General features: G+C 42.3%; 1 protein-coding gene across 1 annotated transcript; it reads left to right on the top strand.

Moving 5' to 3' along the window:
* Positions 1–11,859: 11,859 nt before the first annotated feature.
* On the top strand, positions 11,860–19,232 carry LOC115106965 (secretory phospholipase A2 receptor-like). The gene is made up of 5 exons (XM_029630229.2): positions 11,860–11,927; positions 13,446–13,478; positions 17,144–17,506; positions 17,670–18,017; positions 18,336–19,232. Exons 2-5 carry the CDS (start codon positions 13,448–13,450, stop codon positions 18,686–18,688), a joined length of 1,095 nt encoding a protein of 364 aa, XP_029486089.1. The 5' UTR covers positions 11,860–11,927; positions 13,446–13,447; the 3' UTR covers positions 18,689–19,232.
* Positions 19,233–25,881: the final 6,649 nt, after the last annotated feature.

Genomic DNA, 25,881 nt, shown 5'->3' with positions numbered 1-25,881 from the left:
TTTTTTGTCTTCTTTTAAACACACACAAACACAGTTAGATGTTGCAACAAGATGTCAGTATGAGTAACTACCGGACATAACAGGGATGAGTGGATGCCGCCATCTTGTCTATTTCAAGTTCTCTCTCACTGATTAAGACAGGTGGGTGTCCATCCCCAAGTGTCCCATGTCAGGATGACAGACACCTGCCTCGATCAATGAGAGAAGACTTGAAATACAGTAGACACAGATGGCAGCGTACACATTGTTGGATTACTTCATGGAGCAAAAAAAATACATTTATTTTAATAATGGAGCTTTTTGTAAATTCAAACAGACCTCCTACAAGTGGACACAGACATTTGATGAGATTGCAGAATCAAATAACCTTCCAAACAGGGATCAACAGGCCCTTAGTAGGAAAGGGCATTTATACTGAATAAAGAATATGGAACAATTTCAAAGATTTTACTGAGTTACAGTTCATATAAGGACATCAGTCAATTTAAAAAAATTCATTTGGCCCTAATCTATGGATTTCACATGACTGGGCAGGGGCACAGCCATAGCTGGGCCTTGGAGGGCATAGGCCCTCCACTTGGCAGCCAGGCCAATCCACAAAGGAGCCAGACCCAGCCAATCAGAATGAATATTTTATTACAGACAGAAATACTCCTCAGCCCCCACCCTAAGACGCAGGTGAAGGTGGTGAAGAAGCTGCATGGAGGGGCTGGCGTAGCTACACAAGGTCTGCGCTTGTGAGGCTGGTTGGACGTGCTGCCAAATTCTCTAAAACGACATTGGAAGCAGCTTATGGTAGAGAAATTAATATGCAAATCTCTGGCAACAACTCTGGTTGACATTCCTGTAGTCAGGATGCCAATTGCATGCTCCCTCAAAACTGGAGACATCTGTGGTTTTATGTTGTCTGACAAAAAAAAAGTGACCTTTTATTGTCCCCAGCAAAAGGTGCACTCGTCTAATGATCATTCTGTTTAATCAGCTTCTTGATATGCCACACCTGTCAGGTTGATGGATTATCTTGGCAAAGGAGGGGGATGTAAATACCTTTGAGCAGAACATTTGAGAGAAATACGATTTCTGGCTGTCTGGAAAATTTCAGATATTTTTTTATTTCAGCTCATTGGACCAACACTTTACGTTTATATTTTTGCTTAATGTAGATTGTGCATGTTAGCATTAACTAATACCAGTAAGACTCTTGATAGACACATCACAACATCAATGTACCTACTGGTTAAGTAGTTCAAAATATTTTCTTGTACCAATCTCTGACCCCATACACACTCCGTTTGTGCAACTGATTTACAAGACAATTGACATTTAAATGAATTTAAAGCATTGATTAAGGATACTCTTAAGGGGAAATATGTTTATTTCTGGTTGAGTGCTAGTTGTTGTAATATATTTGCCTGTGTTGGAGTACTAGTATGTTTTTGCTGTGTTTTGTCTTTTAACAATGTGAATGGGGCACACTTATAAAAGAGAACGTGTTCTCAATGTGTTTTACACTGAATAAATAAAGGTAAAATTAAAATACATTTGAGAGGTGAGGTGAAGTGTAGAAAATGAAGGACATCTATAGTTAATGGTCCTGTTAAGCCACTGTAAAGTAAGCATGATATATATGCATTATCAACACAGTATGTTGATATGTAGCAGACCAAGTTTTAGAATAATATTTCAACTACAGTATATACACACTAGACCCCTTCAGACTGGAGGATCAGATCCCAGAACAGATCCAGTCATTCTCTACACAGCCCATGGCATGTAAAATAGATATTGTACCAATTAATCTGAGAAACTGACAACACTGGACCAGTTTGTGAGGTTATTAAAGGCATGTAACCAGAACACAAAAGATAGATTGGTAATTTCATTGACCCATCGTAGTATTGCTATGATATCATGTTTATGATGATACAGTGAAGGAATTGCATTGAGTTTGAATTTTGGAATTGGAACTTTCAAAATGTAGTGTTGATTTTGATTCCATCTCTCCTGACCCTGCTCTCACCATGGTGATGCCCCATCTCTTACTCCTACTCTGTACCTGTTAGGACTCAAACATCTGTATACAACCACAACATACAGTAACCGTATGAACAACATATCAAACCATAAATAAACCTATCATGCTTCATTTGTTGGTCATATGCAAAGTTAACGTTTGTGTGATAAAATACATTCTATATTCAGGTGTCTGCTGCAGAGACACACTCAGCCGCCTCAGACAGTTACAACTAATATAAGGGTCAATCACCTAGACAGAAGCTGGGGGCTACTGCCAAGAGCACTATATTGGTATTGTCACTTAACAATCAGGAGGAAGCTGAGCAGCAATGGACAAATAAACTAAAAAGCTGATTAGAAGTGTCAATGTTATCGAAGCTAACTAACTTAAAAAGAGAATCCCTACTTGGTATACAGACTAGATCAATGTGAGAAAATCTGGTGCTTCCCAGAATTAAAGGGGATTAAGGTGAAGATCTAGAGAGTATGGTGAAAGATTATGGTTTAAGTGCTGCAAGTCCCGGGGGATACCGTTGACCAAATTAAATGTGTACATTGTGGGATCTCACATTTTGCAAACAGACGGCTTGAAAAAAGCATATGATCAAACAAAGCTTCTGACATCATTGATTACATAGACACTTGAGGAGCTCATACTCTTGTGTAAGTCTCACAAAAGCTACAAAAGTGTCCGTGCTAAACTTGAGTATATAACACGAACCAGAACTAAATTTACTCTCAAGGGTGGCCTAAGATCTAATTGAAAGCCAAGCCCCCACTAAGCAACACCTCCAGTCTTCTTATCTGACCTGGTGGGTCATAGCTCAATAACCCAGCATTAATACCCCAACAACCCAACTAGAGACCCAACTAGCAGGGTCAAAATAACCCAATAACCCTAATTGCGTTGTTTTAATAGTTCTTATAGTCTGGTATGAGGCTCAGAGTTACTGTAGCGAGGAGTAGACTGACCTGGCCAGCATCAGGAACGATGGACAGAAGGAGGTGGTGAAGAAGAGAGGGATGACAACCTCCACTCCTTTCTGGATCCGCGTGGAGATATGCCTATAGAAACTGGTTACTGAAACCAAGTGATGACAAACCCTGTGTAAAAGGAATTACTGATAGCTATTGAGAGTGCAAACCAAGGAGATTTATTATGCTATGAGGGTGAGTGAAAGTCCAAATAGAAAAGTCCAACAATGAGTACGATACAGGATAACTTTACGGTAGTCGTAATAAGTGTAAAATTGCTATACAAAAGGTTTTTTATTATTTCAGCCAATATTTCAACACAGTTCAGTAAAGACACAGAGATTAAGATGGTTCATAATGCATCCTTGACATGTATCAGTGCAAGGGTTAGAAAACAAGGGTTCTTATTTTAAAAAAGAACCCTTTATTTTTCTCTTATGAATTGAACTCCTTCAGACTACTTTGAGGAGGTCCAAGTTTGTGGAGCAGAAGCTGAGGGCAGCTTGTCTCCCTGGTCCCGTGTGGCTGGGTCTGAGACGGAGATGTCGATTTGGATTCTGGGTCTGGACCGATGTACAGACACTGGGATGGAGATGAACAGGACTGTCTTTCCATGCGTTATTTTATCTGTGAGGAGTGATACATTTCCCCCCTTTTCATTCCCTTCTGTCAATCACTACCATTCTACACATTTTGATCAACATGTTGTATTTAGGCAATTGCTGATGGTGAAAAATATTGCCAATGTTTTTTCAAAATTTTCCAGCTTGTTTTTTTACCTCCGTAGGATACATGATGTCAATTGCTTCTCTTTACATCATTTCTGTTCTTACATCATATAAATAAACAAAACAGTCTTCTTTTTAAGATACACAAACACCGTAATAATGGCAACATGACGTCTGTACGAGTAACTCCAGGAGATTACTGGACACCAAATAATCTTCATATTCTCAGATATCAATGATTTCAGGTATTACGAGATTTTCCCCTGACATGGCAGCAAAACACAACATCAATCACAACACCTAAAGAAAAGTTTCCATTAACATAAGTGCAGTGTCTTCAGAAAGTATTTATACCCCTTGACTTATTCTACATTTTGTTGTGTTACAGCCTGAATTCAACATGGATTCCATTGTTTCTTCTCTCACCCATCTACACACAATACCCCATAATGACAAAGTGAAAATATGTTTTTGCAAATATATTGAAAATGAAACACAGAAATAGGTTTTCACACCCCTGAGTCAATACATTTTTGAATACCCTTCGGCAGCGGTTACAGCTGTGAGACTTTCTGGGTATGTCTGACAGCTTTGCACACCTGGATTGGACAATATTTGCACATTATTAATTTTTTTATTCTTAAAGGCTAGGGGGCAGTATTCGGAATTTCGGGTTGACTGACGTGCCCAAAGAAAACTGCCTGTTAATCAGGCCCAGAAGCTGGGATATACAAATAATTGGTAGCATTGGATAGAACACATTCTGAAGTTTCATAAAACTGTTAAAATAATGTCTGTCAGTATAACAGAACTTATATGGCAGACGAAAACCAGAGTAGAATCCATCCTGATTTTTTTTTTGAGGTCACCACCCATTGAAATGCTTGTCTATGGGATATTCAAAGGAAATCCTCCCAGATTGCAGTTCATATGGCTTCCACTAGATGTCAACAGTCTTTAGAAAGGGTTTCAGGCTTGTTTTTTGAAAAATGAGTTTGTTATTGTAGTTTTTCAATGTGGCTTTCATTTTGGACTGTAGTCTTGTGGCGCTTGGATGAGGGTGCGCACTTCGTTATTTATCCCCGGTATTGAACATACTACATTCCGTCTTAATTTGTATCATTTATTTACATATTAGGGTACCAGAGGATTGAATAGAAACGTTGTTTGACTTGTTTGGACAAAGTTTATTGGTAACTTTTGGGATTCCTTTGTACGCATGTTGAATGAGTGGAACGGGTGGATTACTGAATCAAACGCGCTAACTAAACTGCCTTTTGGGGGATACAAAGAAGGACTTTATTGAACAAAACGACAATCGCCATAAAGCCTTTTTGAAAACTGACAACGCGGTTGGATTAAAGCTATGTCAAGTTGGTTGTTGATCATTACTAGACAACCAATTTCAAGTCTTGTCATATATTTTCTAACCCATTTTAAGTCAAAATTGTAACTTGACCACTCAGGAACATTCAATGTTGTCTTGGTAAGCAACTTCAGTGTATATTTGGACTTGTGTTTTAGGTTATTGTCCTGCTGAAAGGTGAATTTGTCCCCCAGTGTCTGTTTGAAAGCAAACTGAACCAGGTTTTCCTCTAGGATTTTGCCTGTGCTTAGCTCTTTTTATCCTAAAACACTCGCTGGTCCTTGCCGATGATGAGCATATCCATAACATGATACACTCACCAACATGCTTGAAAATCAGAAGAGTGGAACTCAATGATGTGTTGTGTTAGATTTTCTCCAAACATAATGCTTTGTATTCCCGGACACAAATTGAATTTATTTGCCATATTTTAAGCAGTTTTACTTTAGTGCCTTATTGCAAACAGGATGCATGTTCTGGAATATTTGTAGTCTTTACAGGCTTCCTTCTTTTCACTCTATTATGTTGGTTAGTATTGTGGAGTAACTACAATGTTGTTGATCCATCCTCAGTTTTCTCCTATCACAGCCATTCATTAAACTCTGTAACTGTTTAAAGTCCCCATTGGCCTCAAGGTGAAATCCCTGAGAGGTTCCCTTCCTCTCCGGCAACTGAGTTAGAAAGGACGGCTGTATCTTTGCAGTGACTGGGTGTATTGATACACCATCCAAAGTGTAATTAATAACTTCACCATGCTCTTTGCATTGATTAACCTCCATGGTCTTTGTGGCTGAATCTGTGTTTGAAATTCACTGCTTGATTGAAGAACCTTACAGATAATTGAATGTGTGGGGTACAGAGTTGGGGTAGTCATTTAAAAATCATGTTAGAGACTATGATTGCACACAGAGTGTCAATGCAAATGATTGTGACTTGTTAAGTTAACGTTTACTCCTGAACATACTTAGACTTGCCTTAACAAAGGGCTTGAATACTTATTGACTCAAGACATTTCAGCTTTTCATTTGTAATTCATTTGTAAAAATATAATTCCACTTTGACATTATGGGTTATTATGTGTAAGCCAGTGACACAAAATCTCAATGTAATGCATTTAAATTTTGGACTGTAATACAAGAAAATCTGGAAAAAGTTAGTGTGTGAATACCTTCTGAAGGCACTGTATGTCCATAATATAAAATGGCCTTCTAATGTGTGATCAGCAGAAATGGAATTAATAAGATTGTGTATGTTAGCATTAGCTTCCCAGGAACACTTTTGAAAAACATCTAAGATGGTGCCTCGCTTCGAGTCTTTAGGAAACTATGCAGTATTTTGTTTTTTAATGTATTTCTTACATTGTTAGCCCAGAAAATTTTAAGTGTTAATACATTCAGCCGGGAAGAACTATTTGATAGAAGAGCGACATCAACTTACCGACATTACGACCAGGAATACGACTTTCCCGAAGCGGATCCTTTGTTCGGACCACCACCCAACACAGTGGATCTAATTCCAGAAGCTGACCCAAAACAACGTCGACGGCAGAAAAGGCAGACAGAGTGGCCTCCTGGTCAGATTCCGTAGGCGTGCACACCACCCACCGCTTCCGAGTATACTTCTCGCCAATGTCCAGTCTCTTGACAACAAAGCTGCCCGCTTTCAATGAGCGGGAGACTAATCTGGATGCTTAAAATAAATCCCTCTATGCTCTCAGATGAACCATCAAACAAGAAAAGCGTCAATACAGGATTAAATTGAATCCAACTACACCAGCTCTGATGCTCGTCGGCAGGGCTTGAAAACTATTATGGATTACAAAGGGAAACCCAGATGCGAGCTGCCCAGTGATGTGAGCCTCCCACGAGCTAATTGCCTTACATGCTCACTTCGAGGCAAGCAACACTGAAGCATGCACGAGAGCACCAGATACTCTGGATGACTGTGTGATAACGCACTCGGTAGCCGATGTCAGCAAGACCTTTAAACAGGTCAACATTCACAAAGCCGCTGGGCCGGACGGATTACCAGGACATGTACCTAAAGCATGCGGGACCAACTGGCAAGTGTCTTCACTAATATTTTCAACCTCTCCCTGACAGAGCCTGTAATACCTACATGTTTCAAGCAGACCACCACAGTCCCTGTGCCCAAGGAAGCGAAGGTAACTTGACTAAACGATATCCGCCCCATGGCACTCACATCAGTAGCCATGAAGTGCTTTGAAAGGCTGGTCATGGCTCACATCAACAGCATCCTCCCGGACACCCTAGACCAACTCCAATTCGCATACCGTCCCAACAGGTCCACAGAAGATGAAATCGCCATCACACTCCACACCACCCTATCCCCATCTGGGCAAAAGGAATACATATATAAGAATGCTGTTCATTGACCAAAGCTCAGCATTCAACAACATAGTACCCACAAAGCTCATCGTTAAGCTGGAGACCCTGGGTCTCAACCCCGCCCTGTACAATTGGGCCCTGGACTTTCTGACAGGCCACCCCCGGATGGTGAAGGTAGGAAACAACATCTCCACTTCGCTGACCCTCAACACTGGGGACCCACAAGAGTGCGTGCTCAGCCCCCTCCTGTACTCCCTGTTCACCCATTACTGCGTGGCCATGCACGCCTCCAACTCAATCATCAAGTTTGCAGACAACACAACAGTACAGTAGTGGGCTTGATTACCAACAATGACGAGACAGCCTACAGGGAAGAGGTGAGGGCACTCAGAGTGTGGTGTCAGGAAGACAACCTCGCACTGAACGTCAGCAAAACAAAGGAGATGATTGTGGACTTCAGGAAACAACAGAGGGAGCACTCCCCTATCCACATCAAAGGGACAGTAGTGGTGAAGGTTGAACGTTTTAAGTTCCTCTGCGTACACATCACATACAAACTGAAATGGTCCACCCACACAGACAGTGTGGTGAAGAAGACGCAACAGCACTTCTTCAACCTCAGGAGGCTGAAGAAATTTTGGTTTGTCAACTAAAACCCTGACGTACTTTTAGAGATGCACAATTGAAAGCACCCTGTCTGGTTGCCGCACTGCCTGGTACTGTCACGATCGTCTGTAGAATAAATGGACCAAGACGAGCGTGCGTAGAGTTCCACATGTTTAATAAATGAAACTCACCAAAACAATACAGAACAAATGAAACGTGACGTCAATGAAGTGTTCACAGGCACTGCACAAAAACAAGATCCCACAAAAACCAAGTGGGAAAAGGCTGCCTAAATATGATCCCAAATCAGAGACAACGATAGACAGCTGCCTCTGATTGGGAACAATACCAGGCCAACATAGAAATGAAAAGACTAGACTTCCCAACCTAGTCACACCCTGACCTAACCAAAATAGAGAATAAAAAAGGATCTCTAAGGTCAGGGCATGACAGGTACAGCAACTGCACCTCCCTCAACTGCTATGCTCTCCAGAGGGTGGTGCGGTCTGCACAACGCATCACTGGGGGCAAAATAGCTGCCCTCCAGGACACATACAGCAACCAATGTCACAGGAAGGCCAAAAAGTTCATCAAGGACAGCAACCACCCGAGACACTGCCTGTTCACCCCGCTACCATCCAGAAGACAAGGTCAATACAGGTGCATCAAAGCTGGGACCGAGAGACTGAAAATTAGCTTCTATCTCAAGGCCATCAGACTGCTAAACCACAATCATCAACTCAGAGAGGCTGCTGCCTACGTCGAGACTCATGTCACTGATCACTTTAAACAATGCCACTTTAACAATGTTAACATAACTTGCATTACTCATCTCATATCTATATACTATACCTTAAACCATCTGTCACACCTTGCCTATGCCGCTCGGCCATTGATAATCCATATATTTATATGTACTTATTCTTATTCCATCCCTTTAGGAATGTGTGTATTAGGTAGTTGTTGAGGAATTGTTAGGTGACTTGTTAGATATTACTGCACTGTCGGAACTAGAAGCACAAGCATTTCGCTAAACTCACATTAACATCTGCTAACCATGTGTATGTGACCAATATCATTTTATTTTGATTTGAAAATGAATCCACAGCACAATATATTCAATATACAGTTGAAGTCGGTAGTTTACATACACATAGGTTGGAATCATTAAAACTCGTTTTTCAACCACTCCACAAATTTCTTGTTAACAAACTATAGTTTTGGCAAGTCGGTTAGGACATCTACTTTGTGCATGACAGTAGTTTTTCCAACAATTGTTTACAGACAGATTATTTCACTAATAACTCACTGTATCACAATTCCAGTGGGTCATAAAATTACATAGAATAAGTTGACTGTGCCTTTAAACAGCTTGGAAAACTCCCCAAAATTATGTCATGGCTTTAGAATTGGAGGTGTACCTGTGAATGTATTTAAAGGCCTACCTTCAAACTCAGTGCCTCTTTGCTTGACATCATGGGAAAATCAAAAGAAATCAGCCAAGACTTCCACAAGTCTGGTTCATCCTTGGGAGCAATTTCCAAATGACTGAAGGTACCACGTTCATCTGTACAAACCATAGTACGCAAGTATAAACACCATGGGACCACGCAGCCGTCATACCGCTCAGGAAGTAGACACATTCTGTCTCCTAGAGATGAATGTACTTTGGTGTGAAAAGTGCAAATCAATCCCAGAACAACAGCAAAGGACCTTGTGAAGATGCTGGAGGAAACAGGTACTAAAGTATCTATATCCACAGTAACACAAGTCCTATATCAACATAACCTGAAAGGCTGCTCGGCAAGGAAGAAGCCACCGCTCCAAAACTGCCATAAAAAAGCCAGACTACGGTTTGCAACTGCACATGGGGACAAAGATTAAACTTTTTGGAGAAATGTCCTCTGGTCTGATGAAACAAAAATAGAACTGTTTAGCCATAATGATCATCATTATGTTTGGAGAAAAAAGGGGGAGGCCCGCAAGCTGAAGAACACCATCCCAACCGTGAAGCATGGGGGTGGTAGCTTCATGTTGTAGGGGTGCTTTGCTGCAGGAAGGACTGGTGCACTTCACAAAATAGATGGCATCGTGAGGTAGGAACATTTGTTGGATATATTGAAACAACATCTCAAGACATCAGTCAGGAAGTTAAAGCTTGGTAACAAATGGGTCTTCCAAATGGACAATGACACCAAGCATACTTCCAAAGCTGTGGCAAAATGGCTTAAGGACAACAAAGTCAAGGTATTGGAGTGGCCATCACAAAGCCCTGACCTCAATCATATAGAACATTTGTGGGCAGAACTGAAAAAGCGTGTGTGAGCAAGGAGGCCTACAAACCTGACTCAGTTACACCAGCTCTGTCAGGAGGAATGGGCCAAAATCCACCCAACTTATTGTGGGAAGCTTGTGGAAGGCTACCCAAAATGTTTGACCCAAGTTAAACAATTTAAAGGTAATGCTACCAAATACTTATTGAGTGTATGTAAACTTCTAACCCACTGGGAATGTGATGAAAGAAATAGAAGCTGAAATAAATCATTCTCTGTCACGCCCTGGTCGAAATATATTGTGTTTATCTTCAGTTATTTGGTCAGGCTAGGGTGTGACATGGGTTTATTGTGGTGTGTTTCGTCTTGGGGGTGTCTAGCATAGTCTATGGCTGCCTGAGGCGGTTCTCAATCAGAGTCAGGTGATTATTCGTTGTCTCTGATTGGGAACCATATTTAGGCAGCCATATTCTTTGAGTATTTCGTGGGTGATTGTTCCTGTCTCTGTGTTAGTTCTCACCAGATAGGCTGTATAGGTTTTCTCATTCCGTTTGTTGTTTTTGTATTGTTCGTGTTTTTTTCTTCATTAAAGATGTATCGAACTAACCACGCTGCATTTTGGTCCGACTCTCTTTCGACGGAAGAAAACCGTAACATTCTCTCTACTATTATTCTGACATTTCACATTCTTAAAATAAAGTGGTGATCCTAACTGACCTAAGACAGGGAATTGTGAAAAACTGAATTTAAAAGTATTTGTCTAAGGTGTATGTAAACTTCCGACTTCAAATGTACTTAGTTTGTAGATAGTTTGTTCAAAATAGTTTTTGGTACCCATCTCTGACCCCATACACACTCAGTTTGTACAACGGATGTACAAGACATTTGCCAAAACTGTTTTGATCCAACAGATTGTCTGCACAAAACAATGTACACATCAGTCGCATAGACATCGCACAATAATTCTGTAACCATTCTGTCAAATGTGTTGTACATCCGTTGTGTGACCTGAGTGTGTATGAGGCCAAACAAATGTTCTATATTACAGATATAGGGTCTTAATTTGTCCCAACCTGTTGTAGGAGAACTTCCCTCCAATGCAGGAAAGGTTCAACTTGATGTGTATTTGAGGTTTAAAAAGGCTTCTGAGGTTTGTAATATCCACTTTAAAATTTCTAATTGAATTTTCCCTTACAAAAAAATATATCAACCCCTACAAAAATGTCCATTCATTCACGTAATAATTCACAATTCCTGTTGCAGCAGGATTATTTTAAACTGTCTCAAATTAAGATCCTACATCTGTAGATACACTACTGACCTTCTGTCTCATTTAGAGGTGAGGGGGTGGGAAATGAAGGAAATAGGCTGTGTGCCATCTGTGGTTGCCAACTGTTTTGCCTTCTATGGTCCTACTGTTTTGCCCATGTAAAGCATGTCATCATTATCTCCAGGATTTGTATTTTTTATATGTTTATAGGTAGGCAAAACAAGAATACTATTTCAACTGTATAAATACCTGAGTTTCCACTAGACTCCTTCATTCTACACAGGTCAGAGACCATCATACTTTACACTGCCAAGACCGTTTCATTCTCTACACAGCCCACAGCAGGTGAGACATAACAATTTATCTGAGATAATGATAACACTGTAACAGTTTGTGAGGTTACTAAATGCATGTAACTCAAAAGGACAACACTATGGTCAGTTTTCTAGATACAGCTAGATTTGGAATTTGTTTGACCCATTGTAGTATTGCTATAATATAATTGTTATGTTGATAAAGTGGAGAGGGAATATTTGGGGAATTGGAATTTGGAATTGTCAATGTGTTACAGTGTTCTGATCTTGATTTATTGATTAAAAACACTAATGGTCAACGTGTTCAAACTTGTAAACTCGTACATTTTACACATATCCTCATACATGACAGCATCCTATCACTTCTCCACTGTCTCTCCTGACCCTGCTGCCACCATAGACATGACACTTCTCCCCTGTCTCTCCTGACCCTGCTGCCACCATAGACATGACACTTCTCCCCTGTCTCTCCTGACCCTGCTGCCACCATAGACATGACACTTCTCCCCTGTCTCTCCTGACCCTGCTGCCACCATAGACATGACACTTCTCCCCTGTCTCTCCTGACCCTGCTGCCACCATAGACATGACACTTCTCCCCTGTCTCTCCTGACCCTGCTGTCACCATAGACATGACACTTCCCCACTGTCTTTCCTGACCCTGCTGCCACCATAGACATGACACTTCTCCCCTGTCTCTCCTGACCCTGCTGCCACCATAGACATGACACTTCTCCCCTGTCTCTCCTGACCCTGCTGTCACCATAGACATGACACTTCTCCCCTGTCTCTCCTGACCCTGCTGCCACCATAGACATGACACTTCTCCCCTGTCTCTCCTGACCCTGCTGCCACCATAGACATGACACTTCTCCACTGTCTCTCCTGACCCTGCTGCCACCATAGACATGACACTTCTCCCCTGTCTCTCCTGACCCTGCTGCCACCATAGACATGACACTTCCCCACTGTCTCTCCTGACCCTGCTGCCACCATAGACATGACACTTCTCCCTGTCTCTCCTGACCCTGCTGCCACCATAGACATGACACTTCTCCCCTGTCTCTCCTGACCCTGCTGCCACCATAGACATGACACTTCTCCCCTGTCTCTCCTGACCCTGCTGCCACCATAGACATGACACTTCTCCACTGTCTCTCCTGACCCTGCTGCCACCATAGACATGACACTTCTCCCCTGTCTCTCCTGACCCTGCTGCCACCATAGACATGACACTTCTCCCCTGTCTCTCCTGACCCTGCTGCCACCATAGACATGACACTTCTCCCCTGTCTCTCCTGACCCTGCTGCCACCATAGACATGACACTTCTCCCCTGTCTCTCCTGACCCTGCTGCCACCATAGACATGACACTTCTCCACTGTCTCTCCTGACCCTGCTGCCACCATAGACATGACACTTCTCCACTGTCTCTCCTGACCCTGCTGCCACCATAGACATGACACTTCTCCACTGTCTCTCCTGACCCTGCTGCCACCATCGACATGACACTTCTCCACTGTCTCTCCTGACCCTGCTGCCACCATAGACATGACACTTCTCCTGCTCCTACTCTCAGCCGGTAAGTATTCAGTCAACCTACTTTACACTGTTACCGAAAAGTCAAATTCATGGTAATTTTAGGCATTACAAGAAAGTTGAAAAAAACGATGAAATGCTTTTCTGCAGCATACTGTAAATGATGGTGCATTGTGTGAAATTACTGTATTTTGAGTGGTACACTGTTTTCACTGTAACTGACAGGCAGCCTATTAACTGTAAATTACTGTAAAAAAAAAAAAAGTACAGTATGTTTCTGTAAATTCCAAAGAAACTTTGTTTGAACAGTACATTACTGTAAAGTTTACTGTAAAGTGCAGCCAACCTGCTTGCACCAATCCCTTTTAATAGCAGTCAAATACTGTGAATCTACCATCATTTAGAAATGATTAATCTGACTTTATTATTACGTGAATAAAAGCAACAGGCCCTCTTCAGGATCTAGTCAAGGTAGCGAGCCTTGCATCACCACTCAGTTTGACTATAACTATATAAGACTACAGTATATACAGATAGATCATCTTGGCGACCAATGCTCTAGGATTCATTTATTGTGGCATGTAGATCAGGGATGTCAAGAAGGAACCCAAGCATATGCTATGTGTATAGTGTAAATAACAACTACCAATAGACCTAATAAATTATGAACGTACAGTCAATCAAATAATTCCTCTGTAAAATGTGAAATGCATTTACTCCATTCAACTACTCCAATGTATTAGTCACAACAGAATTGACACTCAAACAATTACAGTGTACATGAAATACATGATAAATTACAGAAGACACACAGTTATTGACTAACAACTAAATAATACTTAACGTGGTGTTGTGGAAATTCTTACACAGGGACAGTCAAAGTCAATGTTAAATTAGACATTGGTTACTTGTCTGCGCGCTGGAGAGGTCCCAACCAACTCTATGCGCCATAGTACACATGTCAATCAGGAGCTCTGCCTGAGCAGTCCAAGCAGTTGTCTTATATACAGCTATTCACAGACAAGTTATAAGTTACAAGTTACAACAGCATGATTTAGCATAATTAATTCATCATTACCATTTTGTTTCATTCACGTGACTGATCAATACTGGTTCATAACATGTGGCAGACCAATACCTCTTGAGGCTTCTCCTCTCTAAGCTGAGACCTTGAAACTGAGATTTATTTAGTTCGTTCTCAAAACAAGGTCTGGGCGTACTGCCAAATTGTTGTTATTGATAGTGAGGATTTGTTCAGTCAGTCACTTGCATGAACACAGAAACAGCACACATATTGAACACAGGAATTAGTTATAAGAAAAGCACAAACATTACAATTCCATTACAGTGCTTACTTACACGTGTCTTCAGTTCAGAATAATCTCTAAGAGAAAAACTGTATATGCCTGATACACACTGGAGCTTGCTCAAAATATGAGCAAACTCATTGCTCTTTTAGCCAAATTCAAGCAGCAACTCACCCCCAACCTAAATTACAGTATCTTTGCACTTTGTTAGGAAAAAACAATATACAGGAACAACACACCCAGATTCTAATCTAATCAACACAATTTACATGATAGGAGTGCACTTCGTATTTGCTCCCTATTAGAACTGACCGTACCTCTCCTTCTGTCAGTGACCCCAGGACATCTGTGGGAACGTCTCTTCCTAAAGATGACCACGACAAAGATGTGACTCTCTCCTGTGAGAAATATACAGTATAGCCATCCATGCAAACAATGTCATGAATCCTCAAGATGGGCCTAAGGAGCCAGCAAATTGCCTTTTGCGAGTGTCACGTTCTCTCATTTTTCCACTACAGTAGCATTTACATTTTTACAGTATAATACAGGCTATATATATCTCAGAGGGTGGTGCTTATGGCCCAGTACATCACTGACATCCAGGACCTATTTTTTTATTTATTTAAGAACAAATTCTTATTTTAAATGACGGCCTAGGAACAGGGAGTTAACTGCCTGTTCAGGGGCAGAACGACAGATTACAGTGCTTGTCAGCTCGGGGGTTTGAACTTGCAACCTCCCGGTTACTAGTCCAACACTCTAACCACTAGAGAGTGTTGTAGACCCTGCCGCCCCTATATACTAAGCAGTGTCAGAGGAAAGCCCAACAGTTTTTCAAAGACTCCAGTCACCCAATTCCTAGACTGTTCTTTCTGCTACCGCACGGCAAGCGGTAACGGAGTACCAAGTCTAGGTCTAAAAGGCTCTTTAACAGTTTCTAACCCCAAGCTATACGACTGCTGAACAGTTAATCAAATGGCCACTTGGATTGTTTACATTGACTCCCCCCTTTGTTTTTACACTGCTGCTACTCTCTGTTTATATCTATGAATAGTCACTTTACAAATGAACCTGTACCCCCACACATTGACTCGGTACCGGTACCCCCTGTATATAGCCTCGATATTGTTTTGTACATTTATTGTGTTATGGAACATTTTTGCGTATGGAACATTTCTGGTATTTTTTAAATTCAACTCATGAAACATGGGACCAACACGTTACATGTTGCGTTTACACTTTTGTTCAGAGTAAATACAGAATTTTACTTGCCACCGGGCTGCCTTTAAATTCATGTTAACCACTTTAAAGTGTATCTAACACAGAAATGAGCAATTCCTTTTGTGCCTGATTGTCTGCAGGTCTTCTTTTTTTGCTGATACACTGTAACACTGATTGTTCACAGTGAACCTTCTTTTTGAGATATAAACCAGATAACGATTTGACAGAAAGAACAATCTAGTTAACCACATCAACAACATACTCTACAGCTACATGTATGAGATCACAAACCATGAAACCAACCTCGGCAACACTTCATTTTAAGCAGTCCTTATTACAGTGTAATTACATGTGTAATTATACTCTAACAAGTATTGCAGTTAACTGTAACAAGTGATAGTTACTACCACTTACATGTTGTTATTACAGTGTAAGTGTTGTGATATATAATTACAAAGGTATAACAATGAATGCTTGTTTTCATACTTGTTACAAATGGACAGGTTTCCACTAAATTCACGATGGTAGTGTTTTGTATCATCTTTTAAACCGTAGTACATGTAATGTTTGCCTAAGCACAATGAAATTACGAGGTGTTACACAGGATTTAGCTAGTTCAAATGAAGTGTATTTTGAGGGGTAATTGTAATCTGTGTGTCCATATATAATACATTACCCATCCCGACAACCTGACCCTCATTTTAAAGTTTCTGGAAGTTTCACTTATTTCTGTACCTTATTGTGAAATTACCCAGATGGTACACTTTATTTTGGGGGCAAGTGCTAGCAACAACATGGAGTGGAGATATAGCTTGAACATAGGATATAATCTCTCAGACACCCAGCTCATCCACGAGGGTTCAAAACCCTAGTGTCAGCAGTTGTTACTGTATGCATATGAGAAGAAATGAAACACTAAGTAGGTTCATTTAGTGAAAACCTGCCCATTTGTAACAAGCATGGTAACAACCATTCATTGTTACACCTTTGTAAATACATATCACAATTACTACAAGTTACATGTTATTACACTGTAACTATGAGTTAATACAGTTAACTACAATAGTTGTGAGTGTAATTACACCACAATAAGGACCCCTTAATTAAGTGTTACGAAAACCTAATTTTGTTGTCATGTGCATGCTAACGTTGAACTTAATCAAATTGTTTTTATTCTCAGGTGTCTGCTGCACAGCCGCACTCAGCCGCCTCAAACAGTTCCATCTCATTGAAAGGAGTTTAAAATGGAAAGATGCACAGGACATCTGCCGGGAGAACTACACTGATCTTGTCACTTTGTACAATCGGGAGGAATCTGAACAGCTGATACAGTTAAAGCTATCTGATAAAATCTCTAAAGCCTGGATAGGTCTCCATCGCACAAAGCACAGTCTGAAGTGGTCCAATGGAGACACTGTTAATGACACTGCATGGTCACCACTTCCAAGCCCGTGCACAGAGCCAACGTGTGCAGCCATACTCAAAGATAATACAACATGGGAGAATTGTAAAGAGCATAAATACTTAATGTGTTACAGAGAAGGTAAAACATTCCATATTACAAAACACATCAGATTTCGTGTTTCCTTGCACCTCACCAACATCCAATTCAAATTATTATAATTCTTCAACAATATCGAGATATAATTATTTTATATCAAACTAAGTTGAGTAGAGTAAAATGTTAGTCCATTCTGTGTGCGCAGGGTCTGGTGATTCCTTCCTGATTGAACAGAACATGACCTGGTATGAGGCTCAGAGTTACTGCAGAGAGAACTACACTGACCTGGTCAGCATCAGGAATGAGGGACAGAAGGAGGAAGTGAAGAACAAAGGGATGAACAGCACCTCTTCTTACTGGATCGGCCTGCTGTATGATGACTGGGAGTGGTCTGATGGAGGGAGATCTGCCTACAGAGACTGGGTCGTACTAGGTCAAACTGTTTACTACTATCCTATAGCAGGACAGAATCACACTGTTCTTTACCAGACTCCAAAAGGTATACTCACAGTGGGAAATGGAGGTTCTGAAGGATATACACTCTGCTCTAAAGGTAAGTTGTCAAAGAGAAACATAGTCAAACTGCTTCTTATTTGTATGAAAGGTTGTTACTCTATATTGATAGTAGCCTGGTCAAGGGGACTGAACGCTGCACTCCCTTTTTATTCCCTTCACTTGTCAAGTCAAACACAATGCAGGGCTATCATGCTATCATGCTGGTTCCACCAGGCTATAATGATATATAACTATTTCTGAAATTATTATGTGCCTGCTTATCTTTCCCCTAAAATCTGAGAGTTAAAATGGGTGTTAAAACAAGTTAAAATTAACATGTTAAATATCTGGAATATCACATATCTTTCCGGATCAGTTCACATCCACAATATTGGAGAAAGAAAGTCTTGGGAACAGGCTCTGGACTACTGCAAGAAGAACTACCATGGACTGCTGCGTATTGAGACAGAAGAAGACCTGGAGGTGATCAAGCAGAAGTTTAATGGGACTGGTTTTACTGGTCATGTGTGGGTGGGTCTGAGACAGAGCCGTCTCTTTGGGTTCTGGGTCTGGACCAATGGGCTGCCAGTGGGGTGGAGTAACTGGGAGGGAGACAGACAGCCTGAACAGCCTCTGTCCAACCATTGTGGTGCCATGGCAATGGAGGAGGGATACAAGTGGAGTGATCAGGATTGTCTGTCCAAACTCTACTTTATTTGTGAAGGATAATTTACATACATTTTCCCATTTAATTAACTGTCTTTACCATTCCTCACGTTTTGATTGATATGTGTTTTTTTTAGGTAATCGCTGATTGAAATCACATTTGCAAATCTGTTTTTGTTTTAACCTTTCAGCATGCAATGCAATGTACAATACACCTTGTCATTGGTTTAACTTATCAAAAATATTTGCGTAAAATTGTGTGATATTTCAGATATTTTAAAAATGTACACAATAAAATGTAGATAATTTTGTCATGTGATTAAAATATTATATTAAGCAAACTCGTTTATCCTAGGTTTACCCATAGTCATCCCTATTGTAACTATGGGTTACTGGAATTAATACTCTAGATAGCCTAAATACACTTATATTTAGTTAATAGTATCATGCATGTTAACGATGACTAAGGAAATAAAAATGATAGTAAAGTAATATATTGTATATTATGGATATTGTAGGAATAATGGAAATACTGAGTTTGTTTTTCTATTGTATCTCTTCTCCCAATTTCTGTTCCCAACTTGACAAAAATAAACAAAACATAAAATATTTTTTAGTCTTCTTTTAAACATACATAAACACAGTAGATGTTGCAACAAGATGTCCGTTTGAGTAACTCCAGGACATTACAGAGAAGCGTGTATGTTGCAATCTTGTCTAGTTCAACATTTCTCTCATTGATCGAGACATGTGGGTGTCCATCCCCAAGTGTCCCATGTCAGGATGACAGACACCTGCCTCGATCAATGAGAGAAGACTTGAAATACAGTACACACAGATGGCAGCGTACACGTTGTTGGATTACTACATGGAGCAAAAAATATATATTTATTTTAATAATGGAGCTTTTTCTAAATTCAAACGGACCCCCTACAAGTGGACGCAGACATTTGATGAGACTGCTGTATCAAATAACCTTCCAAACAGGGATCAACAAGCCCTTAGGGCATTTATACTGAATAACGAATATGGAACAATTTCAAAGATTTCACTGAGTTACAGTTCATATAAGGAAATCAGTCAATTGAAACAAATTAATTTGGCCCTAATCTATGGATTTCACATGACTGGGTAGGGGTGCAGCCATAGGTGGTCCTTGGAGGGCATAGGCCCTACACTTGGCAGCCAGGCCAATCCACTAAGGAGCCAGACCCAGCCAATCAGAATGAGTTTTTCCCCACAAAAGAGCTTAGTTACAGAAATAAATACTTCTCAGTACCCACCCTAAGACGATCCCTTAGGTGAAGAAGCCGCATATCCCGTATATATATATATTTACAACTTTTTTCGCATACCTTTTTATATATATTTATTTTATTTTCCAAAAACTCATCTTCAAAACCGCCTCACCAATTTATATTTATTTTAAAAAATAAAGTATTATTTACCTCAAATCTGTAATCCTCCATAGAAGCTAACCAGAAGCTAGCCAGAAGCTAGCCAGAAGCTAATCCAGAAGCTAGCCAGAAGCTAGCCTGAAGCTAATCAGAAGCTAGTTAGCTTCTTTACTGGCTAATCGTTAGTATTCAGCTAACCACGGTTTGTGGTCATCGGCTATCCTTTAGCCCGAAAATCTATCGCCAGTTTTGTACGGCGCGGTTCGGACCGGAACATACCGGACGTATTTTTCTCTAGCTAGCTGCTATCCGTGTGACTATCGGCTTTCATCGATTCCGGAGCAAACATCAATTATCCCGGAGCTAGCCAGCTGATGAGTTCCATCAATCACTCCTGCGCTACAATCACCTATCCGGACCCGTTTTACTGCCAACGCGGAGCCCCACCGGGCCTTCACATCTGGACTACCGACGTTATCTACCCGAGGGAGTTATCCGGCTGGCTCCTCCGTCGCGACGTTACCTGAACGCCCATCTGAGGTCCGCTAACCGTTAGCTGTCTTATCGGCTGCTATCTGAATAGACCTATCGGACATGTTTTTCTTTTTCTTTTTTTTTCTTGGGCCTCTATAACTATATCTATTGTTTTTTTTGTTTTGTTTTTTGTGTGAATTGGATTCATACCCTCTACCACACGGAACCCCACTAATCCTACCGACGGAAACGCACGAGGTGGCTAATAACAGACCTCCATCCTATGCTAGCTTGCTACCGATGGCCCGGCTAGCTGTCTAAATCGCCGTGACCCCAACCAACCTCACTACTCACTGGACCCTTTTGATCACTCGACTAAGCATGCCTCTCCTTAATGTCAATATGCCTTGTCCATTGCTGTTCTGGTTAGTGTTTATTGGCTTATTTCACTGTAGTCCTGTAGTCCTGCTCACTATACCTTATCCAACCTATTAGTTCCACCACCCACACATGCGATGATCTCCTGGTTTCAATGATGTTTCTAGAGACAATATCTCTCTCATCATCAAATACCTAGGTTTACCTCCACTGTATTCACATCCTACCATACCTTTGTCTGTACATTATACCTTGATTTTTGCCCCCAGAAACCTCCTTTTACTCTCTGTTCCAGACGTTTTAGACAACCAATTCTTATTGCTTTTAGCTGTACCCTTATCCTACTCCTCCTCTGTTCCTCTGGCAATGTAGAGGTGAATCCAGGCCCTGCAGTGCCTAGCTCCACTCCTATTCCCCAGGCGCTCTCTTTTGATGTAATCATAGCCTCAAATGCATTAGCATAATGCAATTTTTCCTATTCATGAAAATCGCAAATTAAATGAAATAAATATATTCAAACACAAGGTTAGTCTTTTGTTAACAACACTGTCATCTCAGATTTTCAAAATATGCGTTACAGACAACGCTAGATAAGCATTTGTGTAAGTTTATCATGGCATAATGCTATGCTAGGCTCTGCTGGCAGCAGGCAACATTTTCACAAAAATAAGAAAAGCAACCAAATTAAATAATTTACCTTTGAAGAACTTCAGATGCTTTCACCCAGGAGACTCCCAGTTAGATAGCAAATGTTCCTTATTTCCAAATATATTGTTTTTGTAGGCGAAATAGCTCCTGTTTCTTCATCATGCATGGCTGAGAAATCGACCGGAAAATGCAACTATAACGCCAAACTTTTTCAAAATTTGCTCCATAATATCGACAGAAACACGGCAAACGTTGTTTAGGATCCATCCTCAAGGTGTTTCTAACATATATATTCGATAATATATCCGTCGAGGCAATTGGTTTCTCATAAGAAGCGATTGAAAAATGGCTACCTCAATATTTTACGCAAGGTTTTCTGCGGGAGACACTATGTGACCACATGCTCTATATGGTCCCTTACAGCCATTCTTCAATGGAAATGCCTAAAAAGACGTCACAAAGCTGTAGACACCTTGGGGAAAACATAAGCTCATTCGTAGCTCATTCACAGCCATATAAAGAGTCATTGGCATGAGGCGGTTTCAAAAAATGTGGCACTTCCTGGTTGGATTTGTATCTGGGTTTCGCCTGTAACATCAGTTCTGTGGCACTCACAGACAATATCTTTGCCGTTTTGGAAACGTCAGAGTGTCTTCTTTCCAAAGCTGTCAATTATATGCATAGTCGAGTATCTTTTCGTGATAAAATATCTTGTTTAAAACGGGAACGTTTTTCATCCAAAAATTAAAATAGCGTCCAAGAGGGACAGTCATGATAAAGTTGTTTCATTTGGTGACCTCATGAAAGACAGGAAACGCATATTAGTGTATATCTGTGTCAGGACCCGGTTACGAACCCGGGTCTCCGGAGTGAGAAACAGTCACTTAACCAACTGAGCCACGAATAGTTGGCAGAACCCAGAAGATGAGGCAGACACAGCAGTACTTGAGACGATGTATTTAATGAAGTAAAAAATGAAGTTCTTCAGGAAAACATGTAACTCCACAACTTCAAAAGGAATTCCACAAGAACAAAGGTAATCCTCCAAGACAAAAGGTAAATCCACAAGGTGGAAGGTATAGCACAAAAAGCCTCAAAAAATACTCAAAAACAAACAAGAACAAAAAACAGAATTCCACAAGAGAGTCCACCGGGATCAACAAGAGTTCACAGAGTACTAGGGCTGGGTGCTAACATACAAACACAGAGCAAAGGACTGAGGAAAACAAAGGGTTTAAATACAATCAGGGGAAACGAGGCACAGGTGCAAATAATAATGGGGATCAAGGGAAAACAAAAGGTCAAAAGGCACAATGGGGGCATCTAGTGACCAAAAACCGGAACAACCCTGGCCAAAACCTGACAGAATCCCCCCCCCTAGGAACGGCTCCTGACGTTCCTACCAGCTCTCTCAGGGTGGAGAGCCCTGAACTGACGAATGAGGTCAGGGTCCAGTAGGTCTTTGGCAGGAACCCAGGAGCGCTCCTCGGGACCGTAGACTTCCCAGTCCACCAGATACTGCCAGGACCGCTGCACCCGGCGGGAATCCAGTATCCGATGGACGGTATAAGCCGGCTGGCCTCCAATGACACGAGGCGGAGGGGGAGGTCTGTCTGCCGGGACAAGGGGAGAAAAAACAACAGGTTTTAATAAGGAAATGTGAAATGTGGGATTAATCTTAAGGGATCTGGGTAAGTGTAGGCGATAAGAAACTGGGTTAACTCTCCTGGCAACCTTAAAGGGACCGATGTATTTTGGGACAGCTTGCGAGACTCCACCCGTAGTGGTAAGTCTCTTGTGGAGAGCCAGACTCTCTGGCCGGGCGCAGGGTAGGCCCGGGACGGCGACGTCTGTTGGCTTGTTGTTGGTACCTCTGTGAGGAACGCATAAGATTAAGACGGGTCTTCCTCCACATAAGCCGACAGCGTCTGACGAACTTCAAGGCTGAAGGCACTCTGACTTCTGCCTCCTGGTCCGGGAACAATGGAGGGGCATAGCCAAACTGACACTCGTGCGGGGACATACCAGTGGAGGAGGAGCGCAAGGTGTTGTGCGCGTATTCGGCCCAAACAATGAAGGACGACCATGTGGACGGGTTGTTACGAGTCATACATCGGAGGGTGGCTTCCAGCTCTTGATTCATCCTCTCTGTTTGGCCGTTGGACTCCGGATGGTACCCTGAAGATAGACTGGCAGAAGCACCCATGAGTTGGCAGAAGGCCTTCCAAAACCTTGAGGCGAACTGGGGACCTCTGTCAGAAACCATATCTTGAGGAATGCCGAAGACTCGGAACACATGATTAATTACCAACTCAGCCGTCTCCTTGGCAGAAGGTAACTTAGTCAGAGGGACGAACCTGGCCGCCTTTGAAAACCTGTCGATTATGACTAGGATAGTAGTATTGCCATGGGATGGAGGAAGGCCAGTAATAAAGTCCAACGAGATATGGGACCAGGGTCTGTGGGGAATAGGTAAAGGGTGAAGGAGTCCTTGAGGGCGGAGGTGAGAAGATTTGCCCTGGCAGCACACGGGGCAGGCATTGACGAAAGAGGCAACGTCTTCTCTTATGGTAGGCCACCAGAACTTACGCTGGATGAACTCCAAGGTGCGACCTACGCCCGGGTGACAGGTGAGGCGAGAGGAGTGCCCCCACAGAAGGACCTGAGTCCTCACTGCCTTGGGGACAAACAACCGATTGGCAGGACCCCCTTTCGGGTCCGGTTCGATAGCTTGAGCTCGTCTCACGGTATCCTCAACTTGCCACGAAATCGGAGCCACGATCTTAGCAGCAGGAAGGACAGGCATGTCCGTGTCATCTCGAATGGCAGGAGCGTAGACTCGGGACAGGGCATCCGGTTTGAGATTCTTCGACCCGGGCCGATAGGTGAGGATAAACTGGAATCGATTGAAGAAAAGAGACCATCTAGCTTGTCTAGAGTTCAACCGCTTCGCCTGCTGGATATACTCCAGATTTTTGTGGTCCATAAGCACTTGAAACGGGTGAGAAGCCCCCTCGAGCCAGTGTCTCCATTCCTTCAATGCCATCTTAACCGCTAGGAGTTCACGATCCCCCACATCGTAGTTCCTCTCAGCCGGGGTAAGCTGGTGTGAGAAGAAAGCGCACGGATGAAGCTTCTTGTCTTCACCCCTCTGAGACAGGACAGCTCCAACACAAACCTCTGAGGAGTCTACCTCCACCACAAACGGTTCATCCGTAGTCGGTAGTATCAGGATGGGAGCAGAGAGGACGCGCTGCTTGAGTCCTTGGAAGGCCGTCTCAGCTTCTCTTCCCCACAAAAACCTTGCATTGCCACCCTTGGTTAAAGCTGAGAGAGGGGCTGCCACCAAGCTGAAGTTCTTGATGAACTTGCGGTAAAAGTTTGTGAAGCCCAGGAAACGCTGAACTTCCTTAACGGATTTGGGGGTGGGCCAATCCGCTACCGCCCCTACCTTCCTGGGGTCCATTTGGACTCGACCGGGTTCCACTACAAATCCCAGGAATTGTACTCGGGATGAATGGAATTCACATTTTTCCGGCTTAACGTACAGATGGCTGTCTAGGAGGCGTTTGAGTACTTGTCTGACATGCTTTGTGTGTTCTTGAAGAGAGCTCGAAAAGATGAGGATGTCATCCAAGTAAACAAACACAAATATGTTAAGCATATCCCTAAGCACATCGTTTATGAGCGCTTGGAACACCGCTGGGGCGTTGGTCAGGCCGAAGGGCATCACCAAGTATTCATAGTGACCAGTAGGCGTGTTGAACGCGGTCTTCCACTCGTCACCAGGTCTGATCCGCACAAGATGGTATGCGTTCCGCAGGTCAAGCTTAGTGAAAACAACTGCTTCCTGGAGCAGCTCGAAGGCTGTGGCCATAAGGGGTAGCGGGTAACGGTTACGGACGGTTATGGCATTGAGTCCCCGGTAGTCGATGCAAGGACGTAATCCACCGTCTTTCTTGGCCACAAAGAAAAACCCTGTTCCCGCCGGGGAGGTGGATGGACGCATGAGGCCTGCTTCGAGCGTCCTTGATGTAGGTATCCATAGCAGCTCGTTCGGGTGGAGATAGGGAAAAGATCCGACCCCTGGGGGGGCAAGTGCCCGGAAACAGTTCGATGGGGCAATCATAAGGTCTATGGGGTGGTAGCATGGTGGCCCTCTGTTTGCTAAATACCAGTTTGAGGTCATGGTAACACTCGGGAACTCGGGTCAGGTCGATGGATTCTAAAGACTCGGGAGTAGAACTCGGGAATTCGGGAAAATACATGTAGCTTGGCACGTAGGACCCCACTGCTTGATAGTGCCCACAGACCAGTCGATGTGAGGGTTATGGCTGTGAAGCCAGGGGTATCCAAGGA

The sequence above is a fragment of the Oncorhynchus nerka genome, linkage group LG23 (assembly GCF_034236695.1).
Source record: "Oncorhynchus nerka isolate Pitt River linkage group LG23, Oner_Uvic_2.0, whole genome shotgun sequence".
NCBI classification, from domain to species: Eukaryota; Metazoa; Chordata; class Actinopteri; order Salmoniformes; family Salmonidae; genus Oncorhynchus; species Oncorhynchus nerka.
Note: the sequence above shows the minus strand (reverse complement) of the source record. Positions and strands in the feature narration are given on the sequence as shown.